The 24,970-nt window shown below is 44.8% G+C and overlaps 1 protein-coding gene across 4 annotated transcripts in view; it reads right to left on the minus strand.

The window, feature by feature from the left end:
* The window catches only part of Mcc (MCC regulator of WNT signaling pathway), a 373,270-nt gene that overhangs the window by 129,808 nt on the left and 218,492 nt on the right, over nt 1-24,970 (minus strand). Inside the window, exon 1 of one of the 4 annotated variants that reach the window (XM_052742120.1) lies at nt 15,181-15,363. The exons of 2 other annotated variants lie outside the window; for them this stretch is intronic. In XM_052742120.1, coding sequence (XP_052598080.1) covers nt 15,181-15,348 — 168 coding nt within the window. In that variant the 5' untranslated portion in view covers nt 15,349-15,363. Of the gene's footprint in view, nt 1-15,131; nt 15,364-24,970 lie in introns of those variants that run through there. One more of the 4 variants, XM_052742123.1, reaches the window with a different exon arrangement.

Genomic DNA, 24,970 nt, shown 5'->3' on the forward strand with positions numbered 1-24,970 from the left:
TCTCAAGACCTATACAAAACACTCACATGGAAATACTGAAGCAACGGTAGCTCCCTGCACTATGCAACCAATCTAATGGTGGGTTTGTGTTCACATCTGTGCCGGCTGGTCTTATGTCTACTTGACACCAGCTAACTGAAAGAATAGAACCTCCATTGAGAAAATGCCTCCCTATGATCGGGCTGTAAGGCATTTTATTAATTAGTGGTTGATGGAGGAGGGGCCCAGCCCATTGTGGGTGGTGCCATCCCTGGGTTCTATAACAAAGCAGGCTGAGCAAGCCATGAGCAGCAAACCAGTAAGCAGCACCCCTTCATGGCCTCTGCACCAGCTGCTGCCTCAAGGTTCCTGCCCTGCTTACGTTCCTGTCTTGACTTCCTTCAGTGATGAGCAGTGATATGGAAATACAAGCAGGGTAAACCCTGTCTTCCCCAACTTGCTTTCTGGTCATGGGGTTTGATCACAGCAATAGAAACCCTAACTAAGACACAAGTTCACCCCTGATGGTGAACTTGTCGGTTTCCTACTCTCAGTTGACAGCACGTAGGCAGTACTTGAAACACATCTACCCAAGGAGGGGCTGGCCTCTTAGACGGCAGAAGCGTATGTCTGATAATCGTGTGGTTGCTTGGAATAAGGGCCACAGCAAAGGTTCAACAGCTTCCAAAGAGACAGGGGAGGTGGATGCAGTGCCCACTGGAGATGATGTAAGAAGGTTTTCTTAGAGCTGACCTTGGAAGAGGGATTTCAACGGGTAGGAAGAATGAGAGATGGGGGAAGAGGATCCAGGTGGGCAGAAGAGCTTGAATGGAACACTATATGAGTACTTAAGTATATGAGTATATAAGGTACATGGAAGAGCTGTGTGAGTTACCCAGGGTACATGGAAGTGCTGTATAATTACCTAGGGCACATGGAAATGCTGTATGAGTTACCTAGGGCATATGGAAATGCTGTATGAGTTAACCAGAGAATATGGCTGCCGAGTGATGGGCCTTTGCAGTTAGTGCTCTGGGCTTCTCAGGAGCCCATCTGTTTCTTACTGTTATTTATTTAAAAGGTTAGCCAAAGTGCAGGTTCTCACTCACACTCCTGAGAGAAGAGCACTAATTCACAGACTTGGAACCATTTAAGCTGGAGGATAGGGCAGAGAAAATTTTCTTCCCTAATGCAGTTCTCTAAATTCCAACTTTTTCCTTACTGAAAATCATCCATTCTTCCTTTGGGTGCCAGGTCAGAAAGAGTGTCAGACCATTCTTAAGAAAATTTGCTCCTATCTCAAAAGAAAGAAGGGTGGGATCGATGTTACAGCCCTCATAAAATGTCAGCATCATACTATACTGTAAGACAGCCCTCTCCGTCCTCGGGAGGGGCCTGCGATTTCCATGGGCTTCAGTTCCAAACTAGCTTGAAGAAGGGGCATTCACTGGTTACAGCAAATGAGAACCCAGCTTCAGCTGTGTGGGTAGGAACACTGCCTCCAGCACAGAATGGCCGGAGCCTGACCATCCCCAGACCTAGTCCTTTATCTGGAGAAGTGCGAAGGTTCAAAATCCCCACCTGGAGAGCAGAGGGGGGCCAGGATGAGTTAGGCAGACAGAACTATCAGGAAGCCAGAGAAGGGTCAAGAGAAGGAAATGAAAAGAGAAGGGTAATTCAAGCTGTCCCTACATGCCTACAACCCCACTCCCAGTCTTGATTCCACTTACACAATTTTCAATTCAACCCAGCACAGCGTCAAAATCCATTTGTACAAACCCCTACCCTCCCCTACCCCCCTGAGAGCCCATGAGAGGAGACTGCTAGCTTTTAAGTTTTAGATTGGTCTTCTGAAGACCTGTAATCTCACAGTTTACTCTTAACATTTCTCCACTTATTAGCACCGCATATTTGTGGAGATGGATCTGAATACTATCAGTAATTTACCCAGAATATAATGGGGGTACTCCATGTTCTTAACCCATGGCTATGTTTCTATTTAAGATCGCCTAATAAAATAAAATAAAGGTATGGTATAAGCTTTCAAATTCTCCCCATCCTCTTCTCAAATTCAACTATCTTCTTTCCTAATTGGGAAGCATGGTTTTCTTTTCCTGGATTGGTTTGAAAGAGTATGAAAGAAAAACTATGCGAACTTATAAAACTTCATTTGGTGATTGGTATGGTGGCATGTGGTTTTTGTAACTATTGAATTTCTATAATACTGTAGAGATAGAGGGTAGCAAAGCTTTCATTGAAAAATAGCAAAAGAAGAGATGGCCGGGTAGAAGCCTAGTACATACAAGTCTCAAAGCCCAGAAGACAACGTTTGTATAAAACCTTTAGATAACACTGACAGAATAGACAACTAACAGTTTCAACTCAGTCGTCCAATTCTAGAATTACCTACCATCCAAGCAGACAGGCAGACAATTTTACATAACGGAACCAATATCATCCAGACATTGACAATGAAACAAAGAAAACACCATTGTCAGAATCTCTACCTGTGCGCAAACTCAAACTTCATTCCCTATACTGAAATGAAGACACAGTGCTTTTGCGAAAGCAAGAACAGAATGACCCAGTGACCATGCACAGTCCCACACGACCAGCCTGAAGCAAACCCCAGGCCCGAAAACCACAGCCTCTCCATTTAGCTGAGACATCTCCTTTAAGAGGAGGAAGTGAAATGGGGCTGGGTTCATTCACTCTGAATCCTGGACTGTAAGCTGTCTCCAAGGTGAGGTTTTAGTTCTCCAGGATACTAGGGATGCTGAGGCAGCTGTGTACAAGGGGAGGCTGGAGAAAATAACTCCGTGGACTGGCAGGAAATAACAAATGACTCTGACAGCCTAGCAGGCAACAAGGACCTTCCTGTGTCCACAGACTTGACCCCCAAAGAAAGGTCCCCATGAAGAGATCATCCATTTTGTTTGACATCCTAAATGGCCTGGTTATAGGATTCTGAACTTTTACAACTCCACATGTAGAGGAACAGTTTACCAAATTCAATTGCTCAAGAGTCACTGCTGTCCCCAAGCATGCTAAAATAATTTACTGTGAGTCCAAGAGAGAAATATGGTTCGACAGCAGAACATATTAACAAGATTTAAGAATTCTAGTTCAAGCTAAGTTCATCCTGAATTAAGCCAGGACTAGTGGCAGGGGGTGGGGTTTTGCTGCCTGGGTTCTTGGCAGCTAGGGACAGCTTAAAGGCTGGGAAGTCCCCTATTTTGAAAATGGACAAATAAATAAATAAGTCCACACTCAGAATAAAGCAGCCAAGACCCAGAGGAGAATCAAAACCAAGGAATAGATTTATTTTTCTGCAGAGGAGAGCTGACAGAGTGGCCAGCAATGTGTACACCCAGTGCATAGATTTGATGGGAGCTGCAGCTACTCAGGTGGGGTGGGGAGTCCCTGGAAGACCTTGCAGGAGTCCCCGGGAAGAGATTCTTGTAACTATGTGTGACCTGATTGGATCTTAGTTTATCTGGTTCAGTTTCTGAAGCGTGGCTCTTCAGTCCTGATGCGTAAACCAGGGCAGTCCAGAGTGGGGGTTGCAGGGTAGGTGCCAACAAAACCCTCAAAAACCATGATGAATGAGGCTCAGGGGGCTACTGACCAATTTCGTTTTGTTTGCCCAACCTCCCTTGTCCGCTGGCTGGAGCCTGTGTTAAATATGAATGGATTTAACTCTCTTCCCCAACGTCTTTAAGCAACTTGCACTCTGGCAGCCCAAAGCCTTTATCAAGCATGATGCCTGGATTAGAAATGAAGGGGGCTTCTTTCTTGGTCACTGCCCTCACCCGCCTTGCTGAACACTATGTCCTTTTAAACAAAGACAAAAGTGAGATGTGTGATGTGGCCTTTGCAGGCATAAAACCTGCCTTACAGCAACACCTTTACCTGATTTTCTTTTTTATTTTGGTTGTTTTTAGTGCTGGGGATGGTATTTATGAAATCAGGCACTCTAGGCAAGGAGAGAGGTTCCTAGTCTACTTTTATTTGATGTAAATGAAACTTTACTATTTAAGGCCAACACATACAAACTGAAGAAGAAAGTTAAAAAAAAATATGCAGTTTTCAAGAGAAAAGCCCTGGGGCATGGTTAGGAACCTTTTGGAGGGTCACCATGGACATTACCACTTGTTGCAAGGATAAGGTTCTAATCATGCCATACTTGGGGACAGTGCTCCTCAACCAAGAGTCTATTTGTTCCTAGGGAGAATTTGGTAATGTCTGGAAACTTTCTTGGTTTCAATATAGAAGGCAAGAAAAAGGGTGCTGAGATGTCACATGGCACGTGATGGTGGGCACACAGGACAGGATCATGGCAGCATTCTGGTAGAAATGCTTTAGGGGAATTTTGAGAAACGCTGGCCTCCAGATAGAATCTTTTTATTTTTATTTTAATTTTTATTTTATTTGCAGTTGTGTCTTGCCTGCATGTACGTATGTGTGAGGGTGTCAGATCTTGGAGTTACAGACAGTTGTTTAAAGGTCCCTGGACATCTGGTCCCAACCAACTGTCCTGAACTCATCTCCACATTTCTTGCCTATGGTTTCTAATCCATTTCTCACCTGCCCCATCACTGCCAGTCTTTCTTCTGCCTTTCAAGTATAGTTAGCCAGCCACACCTATCCCTGCATGTATTACAGCCAAACCCTTCTATCCTTACTTATCTTTCAAGGTCACTAGCCACATTATCTCCATCTCAAAGCTGACTCTGAAGTCTCCTTGCTGAAATTAGATGGTCTCTTTTTGAACTTCTGTTTTTTAAGGGTTGACTTTTTAAAAATTATTTTTATATGACGTGTATTTGTGTGGGGGTTGTGCACATGAATGCAGGTACCATCAGAAGCCAAAAGAGGGTGTCGAATCCCCTGGAGCTAGAAATACAGGCAGTTGTGAGCTGCGAACTTCTTCTCAGGTCCTGGAGAAGAACAGGACATGCTCTTAACTACCGAGTCATCTCTCCAGCCCTAAGTTCCTGTATTTGAAAACTTAAAACTCAAACTCTGATGATACCACAAATTAGAAAGTGCACATTGCAGGGTAGTCAGTGTGACTTCCGGATGCACACAGGCCAGGACTAACCACTGCATCACTTTTTATTGGTGCTGGGACCCTGGAAATTCTCCTTTTTTAATTTTTTTTCCCCTTAGTCACTAGCTGTTTTGAACATCAAAGAAACCCAGCATATTTCAGAACTTGGCCAAAGGAGGCTCCCATGTCCTGGAGCTCCCAAACTTTGCCTGATAGAGAAGACAGTAATAAGACACACCAACAAAAGCATATATACACATATGACCAATCCAGAAACAAACAAACAAACAAACAAAAACCAATGAGTTCTTTCCCAAAGAGAAATTATCCTTAAGGGTGAGCCACTAAGTTGAGTGAATTGTGCCATGTGTACCAGGCCCTTCCAAGTTTTCATGCATCCTTAGAAGTTCACAAGAAGAGCATGGACAGATCTGGTGTGTGGCCCTGCTCCACTGTGAGCCCACGGTCATTCTATAGAATGAGGAAGTAGGAGTGAATAAACCAAGTCATCAATCAATGAGCCTCCCCCACCCCAGCTTTGGGAATGGGATGTAAAAGACGCCATACATTATTTAGAGCCAAAGAGGTCTGGGCTCAGATGGGAACTGAAGTAACAAATAGAGTCTGAATCCGTGCCAGCTTGTCCACATTATCTGCAAGCCTTCCCACGTCCATTACGAACTCCTGCTAGCCAACAGTGGGCGTGGTCAGGATAGGTAGGACAAGGAGTAGGGGGCGAACTAAATTCTTCTGTTTATCAAAAGGAGGGGAAAATGATTTTGATGGCTGTAGCACTAGAGGAAACAGGTAATCAGAACCACAGCTGCATGCTTCACCAGACAATTGCATGCAGTTAGAATATAGTTTCTAAGGACGGCCACAGGTGACAGAGGCATGGCTGTAGAGTTGACGTTGTGTAGTAAGGAACTTTCAAGAGGACACAGGATTTACATTTTCATATTCGATAAAGAGGTGTAGATTACAAATGACATCAAAGCAGAGAAGAAAACGGGAAGGAATTAAGATTGAGGCATATTTGTTATGTAAAACAAAGGGTTATGGTATGAAAAGCCACCAGACATGAACTGCAATGGGACACATACTCTTCACATGTCCCACTTAATCATCATGCTAACCCTTTGAAACAGGTGTCACTGATCACCCTCATCATGTAAGTATGAGGTAGCTGAATCTATGTGCCCAAGGCCATAGCACTGGACAGTGGAAGAGACAAAAATCAACACCTACTATCTCTAAAGCCCTTTGCCCTGACCAGTTCGGAGACCATTTAATAATAAAAGCGGACCTAAGAAGAGTATAGGTGACCAAGCAGATGAGCAATGGATACATAACACAGAAAAAATAAACATGAGGAAGAAAATCCATGTTGTTCATGGGACAAAGATGAACTCTATGAAACATTTGTTTTTCAATGCAAGGCCTTGCGAGAGTGTCCCTTCCGAGACATCAGGCTGTTGACTACGCTGTGAAATGTAAGGGATGTGTTTACACAAAAAGCTGCAAAAGCATCCAGCAGGCCAAAAGAAACATTCCAACCAATTGTCAGCTCTTCTTGCTCTTCCATTGTTTCAAGAGATTTCAAAGCAGTGTTCATGTAAGAATCCAACATCAGCTCAGGGACAGCCCGTGACCTCACACCTCACTACGACAACACTTCAGAGGCCTTTGGTTGCAGTTGGTGAAAGACTAACTGAAGACTGCCTCCCTTGATTTTGAGTAAAAGCAGCTGGCTTGACTTGAAGGACCAGACTGTAGGCCGTGATGGCTATCCTGGTCTATAAAAGCCTACTCTTTACTATTGAACTCGGGACGACTAGTCTGAGAAGTTAACTACACAGATCATCCGAGATCCCTCTGACTGACTTACAGGCAGATAACTCTGAGCCCCACATCCAGTGACTATGTTGTCCTGTCTTATAAATTACTAAAGGATCACTTCTCAGATAAACAGAGAATAAATGGGAAAGAACCAACTGAGGAAAACAGCATCTAGTTCCTAGTGCCAAGGGAGTCCTGTGATTTAGATCGAAAAATGCTCCCCCAAACGCTCACATTAAAGCAATAGTTCTCTACCTGTAGGTTGCCACCCCTTTGAGGGTCAAATGACCCTTTCACAGTAGTCGCCTAAGACCATGAGAAAACACAGATATTTGCATTACAATTTGTAACAGTGGCAAAATTACAGCTATGAAGTAGCAAGAAACATAATTTTATGGTTGGGGGTCACCATGACATGAGAAGCTGTATTAAAGGGTCACAGCTTTAGGAAGGTTGAGAACCAGCCACCTGTTTTGAGAGGAGACTGAATCTAACTTCACCAATGGATCAAATGATGAGTTCACAGAAATAGAAAAACATGACATCAGGATATCAGGGGAAATAACTGGGGGCATGCCTTTGAGGTGTTGGACATCGGCCCAGTCCTCTCCTGTCTCTCTGTTCCTTAGCTGTCATGAAGGAAGGGTCTCTCCTGGGTTTTCTGTCTCACCAACCCAATTAAAAAGGGGCCAGCTAACCTCTGAAAGGGTGAGCCAGGACAAGCACTCCTGGTTTTCTCGGGAACTGTCACAGCAATGGAAAACTGACTAACACAGAGGGCTTCCAGTTTGGTAGGATCATCTTTCACAATTTGAAAATAGAGTCACTTTGTCTTCAGGACATGGACAGGTGCCAAATTTACTGTCAAAAGACCGGTAACTCGATTCTTATTAGCTATGACTTTAATTATACTATCGCACACAAAGAGGCAGCCCCGTAACATCACCACTAACCTAACAGGGGACCCAGCATCAGTCTTGGACACAGGTTATCTAAACAGCCACACAGGTCTAAAAGGCCACTCACGAAACTCCAGCATCCTACAGGACCTGGCTCGTCACCTCCAGCTCATCGCCCCTCCACCTTGAGTTTTTACTAGTGATCAGTGCTAAAGTGTCTACAAGGTCCTAACATACTCAGCCTGTAGCTGCTGTTAGCAGTGTTACTCAGATTGAGGCTGTAACGAGCCACTGTGTTCAGATGACAGAAACTTCTGTTCGATTGCACAAGGCTGTTCCAAGTCATGAAGGCTTTGACAAGCCGCTTGTTTTGTTTCTATTAGGAGCTAATAGGCCTAAAGGGAAGGATGAAAGCCAAGTATGTGTGTGAGTGGCGGGGGTGGGGGGGGGATGGGGTGGGGGCTGGTGACAGGCAACTGTTTTCCTAGATCAGGATCTCTGGCCAGCCAGCGGAGGGGGGGGGGAGAAAAGGTCACATAGAAAAAGGGTATAAGATTACAGGACCTAGAGTGTTGGGAGACCCTCAAAGAATCTCAGAATTCCATGGAGAAATGGTTACAGATTACGCGACACATTAAAAAAAAAACCCCAAACCTATGGAGGAAATGTTTCCGAACCACAGGTAAAGAGTGCAAAGCTATATATGGTCTGCTTTTCTTCTGATGATAACACCAACCAGACTGGATGACAGCTGTATACAGTAAGGTCCAGCCAGGTACGGTGAGTAGCAGAAGTTGACTCTGTCCTGCAAAAACATCCAACAGTCTGAAATCACAGCATTCCAAGCTGGAAAAACAGCTGTGACCAGAGGCCAGCAGCAGTGTGTGAGAACGGGCTCAGAACTGCTCCTTTATGAGGAGTGCCTGCCTGGCTCACACAGGCAAAGGATAGCAGTAAGAGGCCCCCAGTTTTCATGGCAGAGAGGTGTCTTTGAACACAGACCATCACCTTGCATACACCATCTTCAGGGCCAGGCCAAGGGCCTGTGACCTGGGTGACAGAGATTAATTAAAGGTAGGCCCAGTGCAGCCAGGTGTCTGCAGAGGAGGCAGGGCCTGTCCTCTGCAGACGGTGTGAAGACTGTGAAATGAGCAGGAACCATCAAATGCAAAAATGACAATCCCCTGCTTCGGCATTTACGTCCCCAGCGTCACTGGGCAGAAGAGAGGGGAGGGGCTGTTTATCTGTCGTGCTAGTGGTTTCTTTCTATTCATGACTGACACCTGTCAAGAGAGGACAGCCTGGCTTGCCCTCACCAGCCTCCACAGCAGCATACCATCAGCACATCATGTTTCTGACCCTACTTCTCCGACTCCTGGGTTTTATCAATCCAGGCTGGGCCTGTCTGCTCTCCTTCCCTGCTGTGCCTTTAGAGGGATGATAGAGGAGTTGCAAATCTCTTTCTCCAGCCAGGGTGTAGACCTGTTGTTGGACTGGCAGCAATGAATTCACAGGCACCTCGAAGGCCTTCCTGATGGGCCCCATCCCTTCTCTGAGGCAGCTCAAAGCTGACCACGGGAGAGACAGGGTAAGGGCAGTGAGGATGACGATGGTGAGGGCTCTCCAGCAGCCCAGGGATGGAGGCAGAGTCCCTCCCTGACCTGAGCCACACCTGCGTGCACATCTGGATGAACAAATAGGACCCAAGGGCACAGGGCCGAGGATGGGTGATTTTTCCTTTCCGTGAAGAGGATGCAGATGGCACAAAGGGCAACCCACTGGGGCCCATCCTTCTCCACAAAGGAAGAAGGCCTAAACGGCACTCTTCATGGGATAAGGGGCCCACTTCCACATACCTCCACTTTCAACCTGGCCGTTTACCCACAGGTCCTAAATCGTGTATTCTCATGGGATGATAATCAAAACAGTATCTGGAGATGTTCTGACAAGACATGTTTGTTGGTCAGTGACACAGGGCCTTGCTGGAGCTCAGACTGGCCTCCAACTTGCCTTCTTCCTGCCTCAAAGTCCTAAACGCTGAGATTATAGGCAAGATCTACTATGACAAACCAGGGTCATGCTTTAGCACACCTCCAAGAACGGCGGTCGTGAAGGCTTCCGTCTTAGGAACACAGACCCTCTGACGACTCCGTTGGCAATGAGGAGAAAATGGTAAGTAAGGTGCTATTCACTACGGCTGGTTTTTCCTGTTCCTGAACATAAGGTTCTATTCTCAGTAGGAAATCTGGGAATTAGGGGGAAGCAGAAATATCACTTATATCTCAAAGCATTTAAAATTCAGTATGTGTCTTTTGTATGGGTTAAACACACGTACACTGGTTGGGGGGAGTGGGAGGGAGGGAGGGAGAAGAGTACACTTCAGGATTCTGCAAGCCAGATGGAATCCTACCTCTAACACTGTGTGACGTGTGACTTTAACAATTTGCACTTTATCCGTAAAAATGGGAATTCTAGCATCTTTTCCACTGCTCTCTGAGAACAGCAGAGATGATACCTAAAGCATACAATGCAGTCAGACAAGGACATCACTGCTGGGTGGGAACGGAACACAGTCTGGAAGTTGCTGAATGGCTCAGGCTCCATGTCAGTTTCTAGCTGCTGTGGTGCCAATGACTAGGCCCTAATGACCTTTCAAGTAACATGTGCTTATTATCTTACAGCTCTGGGGGTCAGGAGCCTTGAAATGCCTTTCCCTGGGCTTAAATCGAGGTGCTGGCAGGCAGGGCACCCATGGGAGGCCTCAAGGAGGAATTTGTTTCCTTGTGTCTTCTAGCTTCAGGTGGCTGCCAGCATTCTTCAGTTTGTGAACTCTTCTTCTACTTTCAGGGCCAGCGGCACGCCATCTTCAAGTCCTCACCGTCACATGTCACATCTCTCTTAGTAATGACTTTCCTGAGTCTCTCTTACATGGACCCTTTTTATTAAGCCCACCCCGACAACCCAAGCTAATCTGCCATCTGAAGGTTCTTAATTGCACCTGTTGCCACATACACTCACGTCTGCAGATTAGGCTGTGGACATCTTTGGGAGGACCATCACTCAGTCCAGCAGATGTTCCGACAATTTCATGTGCTTTAGGGACAGGAATGGGGATTTCTTGAAGATGGTCTCTCCGTCTGTCTACATTCTTAGGAAATTAACAGGTCTGCTGTCACAGCCCACTGACAGATTCTTTTGTCACTTCTCCCACTCATTTGAAGCCCTTCCTGTCTGGAAATACCTTTGTGCCTCATCGGGTTTGTGTGGAGTGCACGTGTTCATACACATTTTGTAGATTGTCATGCATTCAAATCATACAGAAACAAAGCATATTTAAAAACACATTTTCTACCTTTATTTTTGCCTCTGTTACATTCTTTTTGGTTTATGCTCTTCCATGTGTACATTATGTGCATTTCCATTTATGGGGCCATGCTGTACCCCGAAGTCTGGAACTCAGCATAGATCTGTTTTAATGAATGTTATACCACCAGGAGTTCCTCCTCTATATGTTTCCCTTGTAAAGAATGATGAACCAAAACACAACTTAGGGAACACTTATTATTTTTTGTGAAAAGCATGTTTTGTGGGTAGTCTTGTTTTTTCCAGTCATCCATACCTGGGGATCATTGTTTACAGAATGCCACTAACACTGGTGACACAATTACAGAAATAGTACTTAGGTACAATTATCCTGCCTCCTAAGAATTTGTTCTGCAATCCCAAGCCCACAAAGAAAAATAAACATCATCTTTCTGGTTTTCTCAGTGGGGAAGAACAGCAAAATAGTTATGTTTGACAAATGACTGAGAATGTCTTGAATTTGCCACAGTGATGCAAGAATCCAGTGGGACAACATGGGGCTAATTTATCCAAGGCTTGCACAAGACTTCATGTAAAATGCTTTTGAGAAGTTTACTGTTGAATAAATGATGAGATGTCCAGCACTGACCCATAGAAGAATGGGGGGGGCTCTACTTATCTGAATTCACCAGTTAACGTTATAACCAGGCTAGTAGTAGCTCCATTACTCAGTAGAGTAACATTTAACTCTAAGTGCAACCAGGTCATTAAGCTAAGCACACCCATCCACACCCATGTTACACAGTGCTTGTGCCATAGGCTTTCCCAGTCTGCAGTGTAGACTAAATACATCCACATATTTGTTGAAGGGGACAGCAAAGGAGGCCAGCACCAAGATGGTGTATAGCTCACTCTTAGCGGGAGGATGGTAGCAGACCTTAGGAGAGTGTCTCCATCACCTTCTCTTCGCCATGTCTGGCTCACAGGGGTACCACAAAGCAAAGCATCCTGAGACTTTCTGAGGATAGCCCTGCAATCCAAGGGAGACGTTTTTCTGGCTTCTTCCAGGTGGTGCTGATTAATTGAGAAGATAAAAAAGGACGAGGATGACAACTCTGTAAGCTGACATCAAGGAGGGTTTTTATGTTTAGGTGCCATGTATATGAGGCACCACGGTTGGTCCCCAACTGAGGAAAAAGGGCACCTCACACACAGGGCTGGAAAGAGTTTTGTAACGGACCAACTGAAAAAGTAAAGTTATTTTACTGTGAAGTTTTGAAAGTGGAGGAAAATACTCAGAGCAAACCTAAGACCTAGCTATCGTGGAAGAAAATAATTAGGACAGGTCACCATGGAAAGAAGGGGGTTTCAATCTTGACAGGAAGAAGTTAAATGGAGCTGTATCATCAGTATTAAATGCATCATCTGTAAGTGATAAATATTGGGAACCTGATCGTAACGGAAAGGTGATCTCAGCCAACAGCACCTGTGGGGGTGGGGGTGGGTGGGAGGGGTTGCAGCCATCGGAAGTTGTACTTGGTCCATGAGAACCATCCAGATGGAGAGGAGCATCTGTGTCAAGAGAGCAGCTGCACCGGAGAATCACCTGTGGCCTCACTGCCTGCCTGGCTCCACAGGGGGAGGGCTCTAATCCAACACCAAGACAAACTGGATCAAAGCAGAGAAGCGTTCTCCCAAATCTAATGTTCCAGTTCCATCTACAAGGTGAGACCTCAGGTTCATAGGGCACATTGAGGAACAATGCAGGAAGCCCCTTCCCCCCACGTCAAACACTCACACAGACATGCGGGATGAGATTCATAGAATTAAAAAGCAAGCAAAAGTATCTGGGGGCGAAGCTCAGCGGTACAACACCTGTCTTGTATGTACATGGCACTGAGGTCGAGCCTATCATCCAAAAATAAAAGGTCAACAAATAGAAATCTACTCAGACATAGAAACAAAACAACCACTTCTCAGAAACAAATAGAAATTTCAAAGGTAACAGGGTGTACTAGCAAGTACTCCCAGAGCTTCCTAGGGAAAGCCAGAACTGGCAGGGTCCTCCATAGGTGGAGCAAATGGAGGGTTAACACTTTGTGTGTTTTTGCATGTCTCCATCCGAGAAACTGGCTCTGATTGTCAGTGCACAATGGGTTGATGGACTGCTGGGGTGGGGGGGGTCGATCATCTACAAGTTAACTGGAATATAATAGCTGAGGTACAACATTTAAGCTAAGTTCTAAAATGAAAAACCCCTGCATACAGGGGATAGAGTTCCTGACATCTCTGCATGCATGCCTCTAGACACAGATATTAGTGGACCATTACAACCTGGCTTCCAGCTCTACCACAAGCCAAAGACCCAAATGTGCATGAAATCCTAGTCCATGGTTCCTCACTGGTGACTTCAGTTAGCTTTTGCTTTTCTCCAAACCTATGAGTTCTGTTAAGCAAGTTTCTTGAATTGCACAGCTAACGCTTTTGATATTTTCATTTTTTTAAAAACTTTTTATGAAAATGTGAAAGAAATACTAAAAATGCATTCTGGTTCATCCTTCAAACCTTAATGTTGAGATGTTCTTACACATAAGGCGAGAATTCAATTGTACAAGAAGGCTGATTAAGTCAGGCTTGTTTCATTTATGTCTCAGACACATCTCTCCCCAGACCCCCTTGTTGAGGGAAAATCTTGTTCTGCTAGAGATATAGAGCAAATTTAAAAGTTGGTTTTACAGTTAAACTAATTGAGATCTGGGGCACTGGGAATGAAGTGGTTTCCTGACAGGCCATCCAAGACCCATCAGAGGGCCCACGCTCACTGCTCTCCAGCTAAAAAGGGGTGACAAACAGCATTGAGGGGGAATGGCAATCCTGTTCTCCTCACCTCCCCTCAGTCCTTCCCAGTCCTTGATGGCTGCCACATCTATGCAAGTGACCTCCACCTCTACACTCCCCTCCTCCCACACCTAGCTGAAGCCTCCAGTCATCTGCTTTCCTTGCCTGGGACACTTACAAACCAACTGTGGTGAATCGGGTTCAATGTGCAGTTTTGCAAAACAAATAAAGGAAGGATGGGGAGGAAGCTGGGAATAAAGGGCCACTGTCCTCTGCTCCAGCACACAGGCAGCTTAAAGGGAGAATGCTTTTCACTAGTTTCTTTTATAAGAAGAGAAAAAAAAGGGTGCCTGGTCCAGGAAGCTGCCTTTTAAATCTTAAGACTAATCAATAGACAGCCGTAGCAGCTCCTACATTCAGGGTTGACATTGAAAGGTTTTCTTCAGCTACCACCAGCTTTTGATCTCTTTTGACAGTAGAATGCATAGAACATTAGTCTATAGGCTTACCTTTGTAGTTCCCTTTGGGGTGTGTTTGTTTATTAACCAACACTCACATATGATTGCAGTCGGTATGGAGGGGACCCAGAATCACACAGACTAGCTCCATCTAACATTGACGCTGGATCACACACACTGAGCACATTGGACATCTAAAGGTATGGGCATGCACTTACACACTTAAAAGGCAAAGACCATGTAAGTCCCTGCTTTGTTTACAAAGGAAAGACCCTATTTATTAGTTTCTGACTTTGGCCCACATTCCCTACCCCTCAAATGCTTCTTACTCCCCTCCCCGCACCCCAGCACTGTGAAGTTAGCAGTTCTCCCCCTTTTATAGTATTTTTTTTCTAGTCATAGAGAAAAGTCACACTTTTACCTATACAGTGCCATGGAAGAACATGACAGCATATTCTCAAACCCTGATTTTCTCACCCACACCAACTAGGCAGCTCACTGCCAAGTTCAAATACAACTTTAAATTATCCCAATCTAGCAAAATATAATTTGCTGGCTGCTAATAAAATGCATGCAATTTTACCTTTCAGAATATTTATGCCACCAAGCAAGGAAATCTGTATTGAGAGCCAGTGTTCAGGACCAGAGGCTGGTCTCTGGGACCACCTAAGATCCTTCATGTCAATCCTACCCAGGGCCTCTGAACCTGGAAGAAGAAGATGGGGTGTGGGGTGGAGAGTGAGCCCACTCCCCGACTTGTACCTGAAGGTTCCAGTCTCCCTTGCTCAGCATGGACTGGATGTTAGCTTACCCGAGGTGAGGGCGCTGATGTGGTGGCTGAACCATCCAGGGGCGGGTCTCTTCTGCTGCGCTCCAATTCCACTCCTGTTCTGTAGCCTTTTAATGAACTCAGTGACTCAGCGCCAGCCCCTTCCCCCACAGGCCTCCAGTCACTCTTCTCAATCGCCCTGATGCCCATGTGACCGCCGCACAGTTGTCTCCACCGAGACTAATCCCATATCAATAAGAGCTTTCAGGACAACTGGGACCAGAATGCTCTGTCTCTCATCCACTTTACTGACCCACCCAGGGACCACAGAATACTCCCCAAGTGCATACTATTTACAGAAGGCTCCACATACACAGAATTGCCCCACATGATGATTTCGCTTGCAAAGTTTGTGGCTTTAACAAAGCAAGTTGGCTAACTAACATTCAACTACCACTCAACCAGGCGCAGTGTGAGCTACCAGGTTGAAACATGGCCATATTTTACACACATGCCATTAAAAACATAAGCACCAGAGTGGAGAATTGCTACATAGAACAGTCCATGACCAAAGCACAAGATTCAAACACAGCCTGCATTTTAAATGACATGCCAGGATGAGCTTTTAAATACCTAAAGTATGTAGTGTACTGTTAGAATCCTCTACCACAGATACAGGGCACAGGAACATGGAAAATTATCCTCAGATTAATATAGATAAAACATGATATATTTCATAAGAAGACCAAAAACAAACAAACAGAAAAACCCAAATCACTGAAATTGGTTCTTAAAGCTGAACTTTGTTAACCATACCTAAACTGACGGTTCACAGGCTAACTCCCCCAACTTAACTATCTCTGTTCCTGCAATTTTCATCTCTTTTCTAAAGTATGATGCCTGGTACAAGGGAACACCAGTCTTACCACCCCACCCCTCCTGCCTTCCATCCCCGACTCCCTCCTAGACAGAGTCTCACTACGTAGCCCTAGCCCTGGCTGTCCTGGAACTTGCTCTGTAGACTAAGTTGGCCTAGAACTCAAAGATCTGCCTGCCTCTGGCTCGGTTAAAGGTGTGTGCCACCATGTCCAGCTTTCCTCTGTGCTAGCCTGTGTTGAACATCAATCTTTATTTGCAGGCTTTCTGAGCAAGCAAGAGGGAGATGAAGCCTGATGCCTACAAGAAAATACTGTCAAAGAGATAATGGGAGTATTCCCAAGGATGCCTGGAGAGGCCATATTGAGAATTTGTAAGGATGTTTAATGTCATGGGTAAAAACAAGAAACACATGCATACATATACACATGCATGTATATTGATTCACATACACACACACACTCTCCATAGGCCAGGGATGAGATCCGGACAAAGCTGAGATGCGGTCCAAACGGACAAGCCTGGGGCTTTCCTCTGGGAAAAGAAAAATGTATCATTTTCACTTTTTGATTAAGACACAAGGACATTGGTTTCGTTTCATTGTTGATATCCACATTATTATACCTAGTTTTTATTTGCTCTCCCTGGCCTCCTTCTCCACACATTTGTGGGTCCCCTTCCTTTCCCTGGGTAGTCCCCCTTCTGCTTTTTTGACATGTCTGCTCCTCTCACAGTCCCATTTCTGCTTCCATGTCCTACACCCTCCACCCACCCACCCACATGGGGGGGTTTGGGTTGGGGGAGACAAATTTAAATCTAGATTTCATGTGACAGGAAACGTGACATTTGTCTGAAACTTACTTTGCTTAACCTCTCTAAGTGACATCTGTTTTCTTGTGAACGTCGTCATTTCATTCTTTAGAGCTGAATATGTGTCTAGGTACCGGATGTACAGGAAAAGAACATGTGCGAAAGAACACGTGGTGTATAGACACGTAGTCAACCATCTAAGTTGGTTCTGTGACCGAGATATTGTAAATAGTACGGCAATAAGCACTGATAGGCAGGTATCTCTGTGGCATGTGATGTAGACTCCTTCAGGCAGGTCTATCTGGACTCCATGGTATAGTTCTATTTTTCATTTTCTGAGGAGCCTCCATGACCTCTTTCCCTATATCCTCACCAGCCCTTGTTGTCTGACTTGCGGTTCTACCTGGGGTGAGATGGAAGACCGAGATACTGATTTGTAAGAATGCTGAACGCTTCTTCTAATACTTAGGGCAACTTTTACTTCTTCCTTTGAGAACTGCATTCAGTTCACTAGCCCACTTATTTTTTTTATTAGATACACTTTTTGGTATTTACTTGATTTGTAGATTCTAGATATTAATTTCCTTGGGATGCAGTTGGCAGAGTCTTTATTACTTTTTAAATTTTTATTTTTAATTATGTGCACGGGTGTATGTCTCTGTGTGGGTCTGCCCGTGGAAGGAGAGTATCAGATCCCCTGGAGCTACAGGTGGTCGCAAAACTCCTGATGTGGGTGCTGGGAATCAAACTTGAGTCCTCTGGAAGAGCAGCAAATGATCTTAACTGCCAAGCTACCTCCCCAGTCCTGATTTTCTGTTTCATCACCCCAACTGCCTCTGTTGCTGCACAGAGGTATTTAGTTTTATTCTATTAGAGTCTGTAGTGGGTAGCCATTCCAGCTTTGATCTGGAAGTTCCAACCCCCATTGAGACTTCGGCAACTGTCACGCCTACAAGGCCGGGCCAAGGGAGGCGCCTGGAGACCTGAGATCTGGATGGGCCAGCGCTCTCTCTGTTCCGGGACCCTGGACAGTGGAGGTGGGCCAAGCAGAGCTCCAGAGAACACCGCTGGACTGCGATACACCTTCCCCAGACCCCACGACCTACCTATCCCTTAATTTGTAAGTTATGCCATTAAATAAATCTCCTTTTAACTACGTGGAGTGGCCTTAATAATTTCACCAACAGAGTCCTTTCTAGAAGTTTCTTGCCAATATCTTGAAGTGTTTTTACCTGTGTTTCCCTCTGGTGTCTTCACATCTCCTGCTGAAGAGACTGATCTATAACAACACCACAGTGCCCGGGCTAGTCACTTCCTTGTTGCTATGTCAACCAAGTTGATATCTGAGATAATCAACTAATAAGGAATAAAAGTTATTTGGCTAGCCCTGATGCTCTGGGTCTGCGGTAACACATCATGGTAACAAAGTGTGATATGACAAAACCACTAAGCTCATGGTGAGGAAGCAAAGAGAGGAAGAGGAATGAGCCAGAATGGGCACATTCCAAGTGATCCAAAGCCTTCCAATTAGGTATCATCCTTCCCTGGTTTTATCACCTCCCAGGAGTGTCATGGTGGGTATAAGATTTACTGGATGACACTGAAGATCTGAATTCAAGTAGTGACATATCACAGTCATCAGGTATGATCATTTGTAGGTTGGCTAATTACTATATCAGGTGCTTCTGTTTGCAGAGGCATCTAGCCTCCCCAGATTGGCAAGACATACTCTTCTCTATGAAGTTCCAAAATCAAATGCAGAAGGAAAATCACCCTTTGAGAGCACTGAGAAGTGATTTGCAGTTGGCCTTCCTGATGGTTCTCCCTGCTTAGAATGATGACTTTGACTAAAATAAACAAAAGCCTAAACCTTTCTGGACCAGGTTTTTTTGAGATGAGATGGGCCTTTGATTTTCTTCTGAAGTGTGAAATGAATGGAAAAGAAATCAAAGGAAACTTTTGAACCCCAAGAGACAATTTGGACGCTCTGATACGGAAAGACAGCACCAGGGTTTAGATTCACTAGAAACTGGGACAAAGGGAGATAAACAGAAAAGTCATGGAGGAGACAAATATCTCTGTTCATTAAAAAATAGCTCTTGGCCGGGCGGTGGTGGCGCACGCCTTTAATCCCAGCACTCGGGAGGCAGAGGCAGGCGGATCTCTGTGAGTTCGAGGCCAGCCTGGGCTACCAAGTGAGTTCCAGGAAAAGGCGCAAAGCTACACAGAGAAACCCTGTCTCGAAAAACCAAAAAAAAAAAAAAAAAAAAAAAAATAGCTCTTACCTGAGGAATTACAAAGATCCCCTCTGCACCACCCAAAGGCAAATTAGATTTCTTAGTGCCTCTAATAAACTACAAAGCACCTCTATAAACAACAACGTACTATAATCTTCAGGGGCCCAACACTGACACCATGCATCCTGGGACCATTCTGTCAAGGGTTAATAAGCAATGTAATGCCATACAGTGTTCTATGGCTGATCCCACATTACTTCAAAGAGTGGGTGGGTAGAGATGGCCTTTTAAATGATCTTCCCGAAATACCATCTTCCACAACTAGGGTTTTAATAGACGCTGTATATCAAATAGTAGAAGCTCACACTCTTGTGTCAGGTGTCTGGGTTCTCCTGACAGCTCCTTATAGTCCCAGATTGACACGCTAAGTAATTCATTAATTCACACATGCAAACCTCATTCTGATCTTTAAGAGTACTTGACATGTTTACCTAAAAGTTATAAAAAGCAGACTTATTAAAATTCCTCCAAAGAAGAAATAAGGCTTCAAATAGAATTCTCATTCCCCAAAATGGTATTGTCCCGAATGAATAAATAGACCTCTAGCTGCCCCATTAGTCATGCAGTGCCTACAAAAAGCAAAACACAAGTCTCTGTCTAGTTCAGCTGGTTGAACTGTGCAAGTTCACTGGGTTTCTCGAAACAGAGGCAGAAAAATGCAACGGAAACAGGTAAACCACAGAACAGACCAGAATATACACACTCCATGGTGGACCTGTCTTGATTTCCTCTAAGTTTTGGGCACATGACTATCTTTATAGCTGCAATTATTGTTCTGTAGCAGCATGATATAAAATTTTCTTCCGAGAAAGTATTTTATGTTAAGTTGTCGAGTTAGAAAGGAAGCTGTGGTTGTGGATGGTTGGTTGTTTCATTCAAGGAAGACACTCGGCACAAAACAGGGAAGCACTTATTTTCTAACTTTACAGTGCAGTGCCTGGTGTCACCTGGCCTAGTGACACAATTCCTCCATGCTTATTTTGAAAGAGAATCTACTTTCTGTGATTTCACATTCAGGTTCGGGTCTGGGTCTCATCACATTCAACATAAATATCCAGTCTAGGCAAAACAGCATGGGTGGTTGACAACCCTTATGAAATTTGTAAATGGCATGTCTAGAGTGTTATATTGTTGGTCCTTTTAAAAATGGTGCCCCTGCTTATAACCATCTCTTGTCTGAGGAGCGAGAGTTCTAAGATAGAGTCTATACCTGCTGTCTTAGTTAGGGTGTCTATTGCTGTGAAGAGACACCATGACCACAGCAACTTTTATAAGGAAAACATTTAATTCAGGTGGCGGCTTACAATTTCAGAGGTTCAGTCTATTATCATCATGGTGGGACATGGTGGCATGCAGGCAGACATGCTAAGGGAAAGGCAGCTGAGAGTTCTACATCTAGATCGGCAGGCAGCAGGAGGAGAGTGACACACGGAACCTGGCTTGAGCTTCTGAAACCTCAAAGCCCGCCCCCAGGGACACACTTCCTCCAATAAGGCCACACCCACTCTAACAAAGCCACACCTCCTAATAGTGCCACCATTCCCTTTGGGAGCCATTTTTTTTTCAAACCACCACACCTGCCTTCAAGGACACGTGGTTAAGCACCAACTTTCTTTTTTTTTTTTTTTTTTTTTTTTTTTGGTTTTTCGAGACAGGGTTTCCCTGTGTAGCTTTGCGCCTTTCCTGGGACTCACTTGGTAGTCCAGGCTGGCCTCGAACTCACAGAGATCCGCCTGGCTCTGCCTCCCAAGTGCTGGGATTAAAGGCGTGTGCCACCACCGCCCGGCGAGCACTGACTTTCTCTTTCTTTACTCTAGTCACTCACAATTTGATCTAATCCATTGCCTTTGTCTCCAGTAGCACACACTCCTGAGGGATAAACCAGGTAAGGAAATGGCAACAAAGCTGTGACAGAAAAGACGAAGCTGTAAATCAGAAACAGAGTAACAGGACTGTTTATATTTTTTTATTTTTCCTCCAGGTAAATGATTCATGAAGAATTAGGAAGCTGGGGCTGGAACAATGGTTCAGTGGTTAAGAGCACAGATTGCTCTTCCAAAGGATCTGGGTTCAATTCCCAGCACCCACATGGCAATTCAAGTCTGTAACTCTAGTTCCAGGGGATCTGACACCCTCTTCTGACCTCTGGGGGCACTGAATGTACATGGTGCACAGTCATATATACAGGCAGAACACCCATACACATAAGATAATAAAATAATAGCTTACAAGGCATCTCCCTACAGTTTCTTGTAAGTCTTCCTTTTCTCCAACTTCTCTCTTAAATATTTACTCAGTGTTTCATATTAGCTTGGTGTTCTGTTATAATAGGGGATAGTCTTTTTAAATGCACATGAGATTTTTATTTTAAACTTCTAGTTTAGTATGAAATATAAAGACATAAGGCTAACAACCACTTGCCCGAATACATACATAAAATGAATGTACAGCCCAAAGAACCAGTGAGTATATGCTCACAGAACATCCAAGAAGTGGCTATTCATCCCTGCTTTCATGTGGCTGGGATTCAGCAAGGAGTTTGAAGTTATCAACTGGGAGAGTGGCGAGAGATTTGAAAGGAGAGTTTGCTAAGGTGCAAAGACAGAACATGTCTAGGGTAAACACGAGTCTAGATACATAGCAAACAGAAAGGTCTGCTTGAGGGATCATAGGAAAAACGAGAAATCAAGATTGATGTTTCCAAAGAAGCTCTCTAATGAAGGGGGGTGATCATCAGTAAAGGACCAAATAGCACCTCAAAATGGTGCAGTACAGACGAAGACATATGGATCTGTCAGCTTTGATACAATCTCTGGGGACAGAGATCAACCCTCATATGGCACCCCACACACAGTCCAGAGGCATCCTCTGGGTGTCAGCTCCTGCAACTTGTCCTCTGACCTCCACAGGTGCAAAGTGGCACACACACACACACACACACACACACACACACCCCACACACACACATACACACATGCACGCGCGTGCAATGAATGAATGAATAAATAAGTAAATAAATGTATCTCAAAGAAACAAACACACCATACAGCCCCTATTGTAGAAGCACAGAAAACAAGCATAGTTTTATGTGGCCCATACCCGAAAATAGAAATTGTAATGTATACTGAACCTGAACACTCACATACAAAAATGTCCCATCCCAAACTCATCCAGTTCATGGCTTCCCTATGAGAATGCCTCTCAGTTGCTATAGTAGTCCAGGTGATGCCAGACATGCCACACATTTGCAGCTGAAATGTTGCATTCAAAACAAGAAAGGCATATTTGGTAACTAGCATCCCAGTAGATTCTCAATAATAACACAGTAGATACAATTACACTGTTAGGTAAATTATGTGTCTTACCAGGTTAGGGATTGGTAATGCAGAACCACTGTAGGCTGAAAGGCAAAACAAACAACAGAAACCCAATTCCCCTTTCCCTACCAAGCAGCGTGATCCACAGTTCTGAACATGGACATTTGTTGCTGACAACCACCATCAAACAAAGCTGTATGACCTGGCTCCAGTCCAGATAAAGCCACAGAAAGCGCTGCAGAACATTCTTGGAAAGTATTCAAGTGCCACATGCAGTCTGATCTCCTAAAGCCTCTCCACTTCGCACTGCACCACACACTGCAGACAGCTTGGCTATAACACTAACTGGCTTGGGTGTTTTACACACACACATACACACACACACACACACACACACACACACACACACACACACACACACACCCCACACACACGGCTGCCTTCTTTTTACAATGCCAGTATCCAAATGCAAGCCTGCCTTCCACTTCCTACAGCATTGTTACAGTTTTGTTCTTCCAAGTCCCAACTTACTCCAAAGAGAAGAGAAGAGAAAGCGCTCTTTCTATTGGCCACTCCCAGCCCTAAGGCAAGCCATGCCATGTGCTAAGCACAGTGAGCACAGCACAGGGCAAAGATAAAGCTCCTACCCACAATGGGACAGGAAAGCAAATGTGTACATTCTGAAGTGCACGGTCATCGGAGTCCCCTCTGATAACCAGCAAGGAAAATGGAAGAAACTTTAAAACAAAACAAATGGTAGAAACATTTTTCTAAAACAAATTTAACTCTTCAGTTGACCCTTCTTCCTGCTCCTACTGCTCTGTCCCACTCAATTCTAATCCTTCTGCTCCTTTTATGAACTTTCATAGTTTCATTCTTTTAACACCACCCCCCCCTACACACACACACACACACACACACACACACACACACATACACACTTCTTTGTTTGGAGTGTTCTTTTTTCTTTTTAAAGTGTACTGGGCTTTCTGTTTTAAAGATCCATTATTCTGCAAAGCTTATTTTCCCAGCAGAATGGTCAGTGACCTGTATTTTAGGATGAGCTCACCAAGAACCTTTTCTACACAATTATGCAAAGTGGAATTGCTGTTATGATGTACAGTCCTTGTTCCTCTTCCCTGGTATCTATGTACCTTACGCCTGCATTGGCATCCCCCTAACCTGCCACAGAAAAACTATACCCATGGAAGGAGAATAAACAGGAAGACAACCAGAAGCCTCCCGGAGGTAAGTCTGATAAATTAACTATGTGTAACCGCAAGGTGTTCAGGCACTAAACCGAACATGAGCACACTTCTAAGAGTCAAGGGGCCAAAGAGGCATGGGAAGAAAGGGGTAGATGACAAAGTCTGAGGAGCAGACTCCGTGTTGAATGCAAGGTATGATGACGGTTCATGCTACTCATGGCTTTCAGCGAGTGCTCACAACCACCGTGATGGCTGAGGCAGTTGACAGCAGTGTCTACAAAAAGACTGGGTCAAGAAAAGGGAACGGGGCTGATGAGAGAGCTGAGCACTTGTCGCCCCATGACCTGAGTTTAACCCTGGAACCCACGTAAAGATGGAAGGAGAAAACCAACCACTGAAGGTTGTCCTCTGACCTCTACATCCACATGCATGAATGGCACACTCCTGTACATACACGGTAATAATATAAATAGGGGCTGGAGCAATGGCTCCGTGGCTAAGAGCACTGATTGCTCTTCCAGAGGACCCGAGTTCAATTCCAAGCACCCACATGGCAGCTCACAACTGTCTGTAACTCCAGTTCCAGGGGATCTGGCATCCTCACACAGATAAACATGCAGGCAAAACACCAAATGCACATAAAATAAAAATAAATTATAGAAAAAAATAAAAATAAATAAACAAACATACTTAGAGAAGAGAGAACAGTAACACAGCCTGAAGAACACTTGGACCCTCGATGCTGGACAGCAGACGGCGACATTGGAGAGGCGCCCACGGCTTTTAGCAATGTGTCAAAGCAAAAAAAAGAGAACACGAGTTCAAGATCTCAAGGTCCTTTCTGTATGGGCAGAGAGGGTGGAAGTGTAACTCTTCCGGGCTCTGAAGCTGCTCGCTCAAAGGTCAGTTTCTTATTCCTGGCACGCGCGGTCTTTCACAAGCACTCACAGTGGACCATCAACTTTCCTTTATCACCCCTGTCACTCAGGACGCTCTAACTCACTTAACAAAAGCGACTTTGTCCGGAAGAGGACACATTGGCTAATCCCCAAGTCCTCTGAGGGCTAAAGAATTTCCCTGTAGGGAGCAACGTTTTATTTTTCTCTCAGCTTCCTGAGTCCTCTCATCCCAGAGGCCAAAAACACAACTCAAGGGACCCAACACAGCACAAGGGACCCAATCGGAGTCCGAGTCACTATGTGCAGGACTTGTGTTTTGTACAGTTGTGTTGTCTTTCCTGTGCCCTCCTGCCTCCCGAACCCCTATTCCAGACTTGAAATGCATGGCTATGCACGATGTTATGAATGCATAAAAACCCAGAGCT

This window comes from Peromyscus californicus, unplaced genomic scaffold (genome assembly GCF_007827085.1).
Source record: "Peromyscus californicus insignis strain IS unplaced genomic scaffold, ASM782708v3 Scaffold_17__1_contigs__length_78620276, whole genome shotgun sequence".
In the NCBI taxonomy this organism is placed as follows: Eukaryota; Metazoa; Chordata; class Mammalia; order Rodentia; family Cricetidae; genus Peromyscus; species Peromyscus californicus.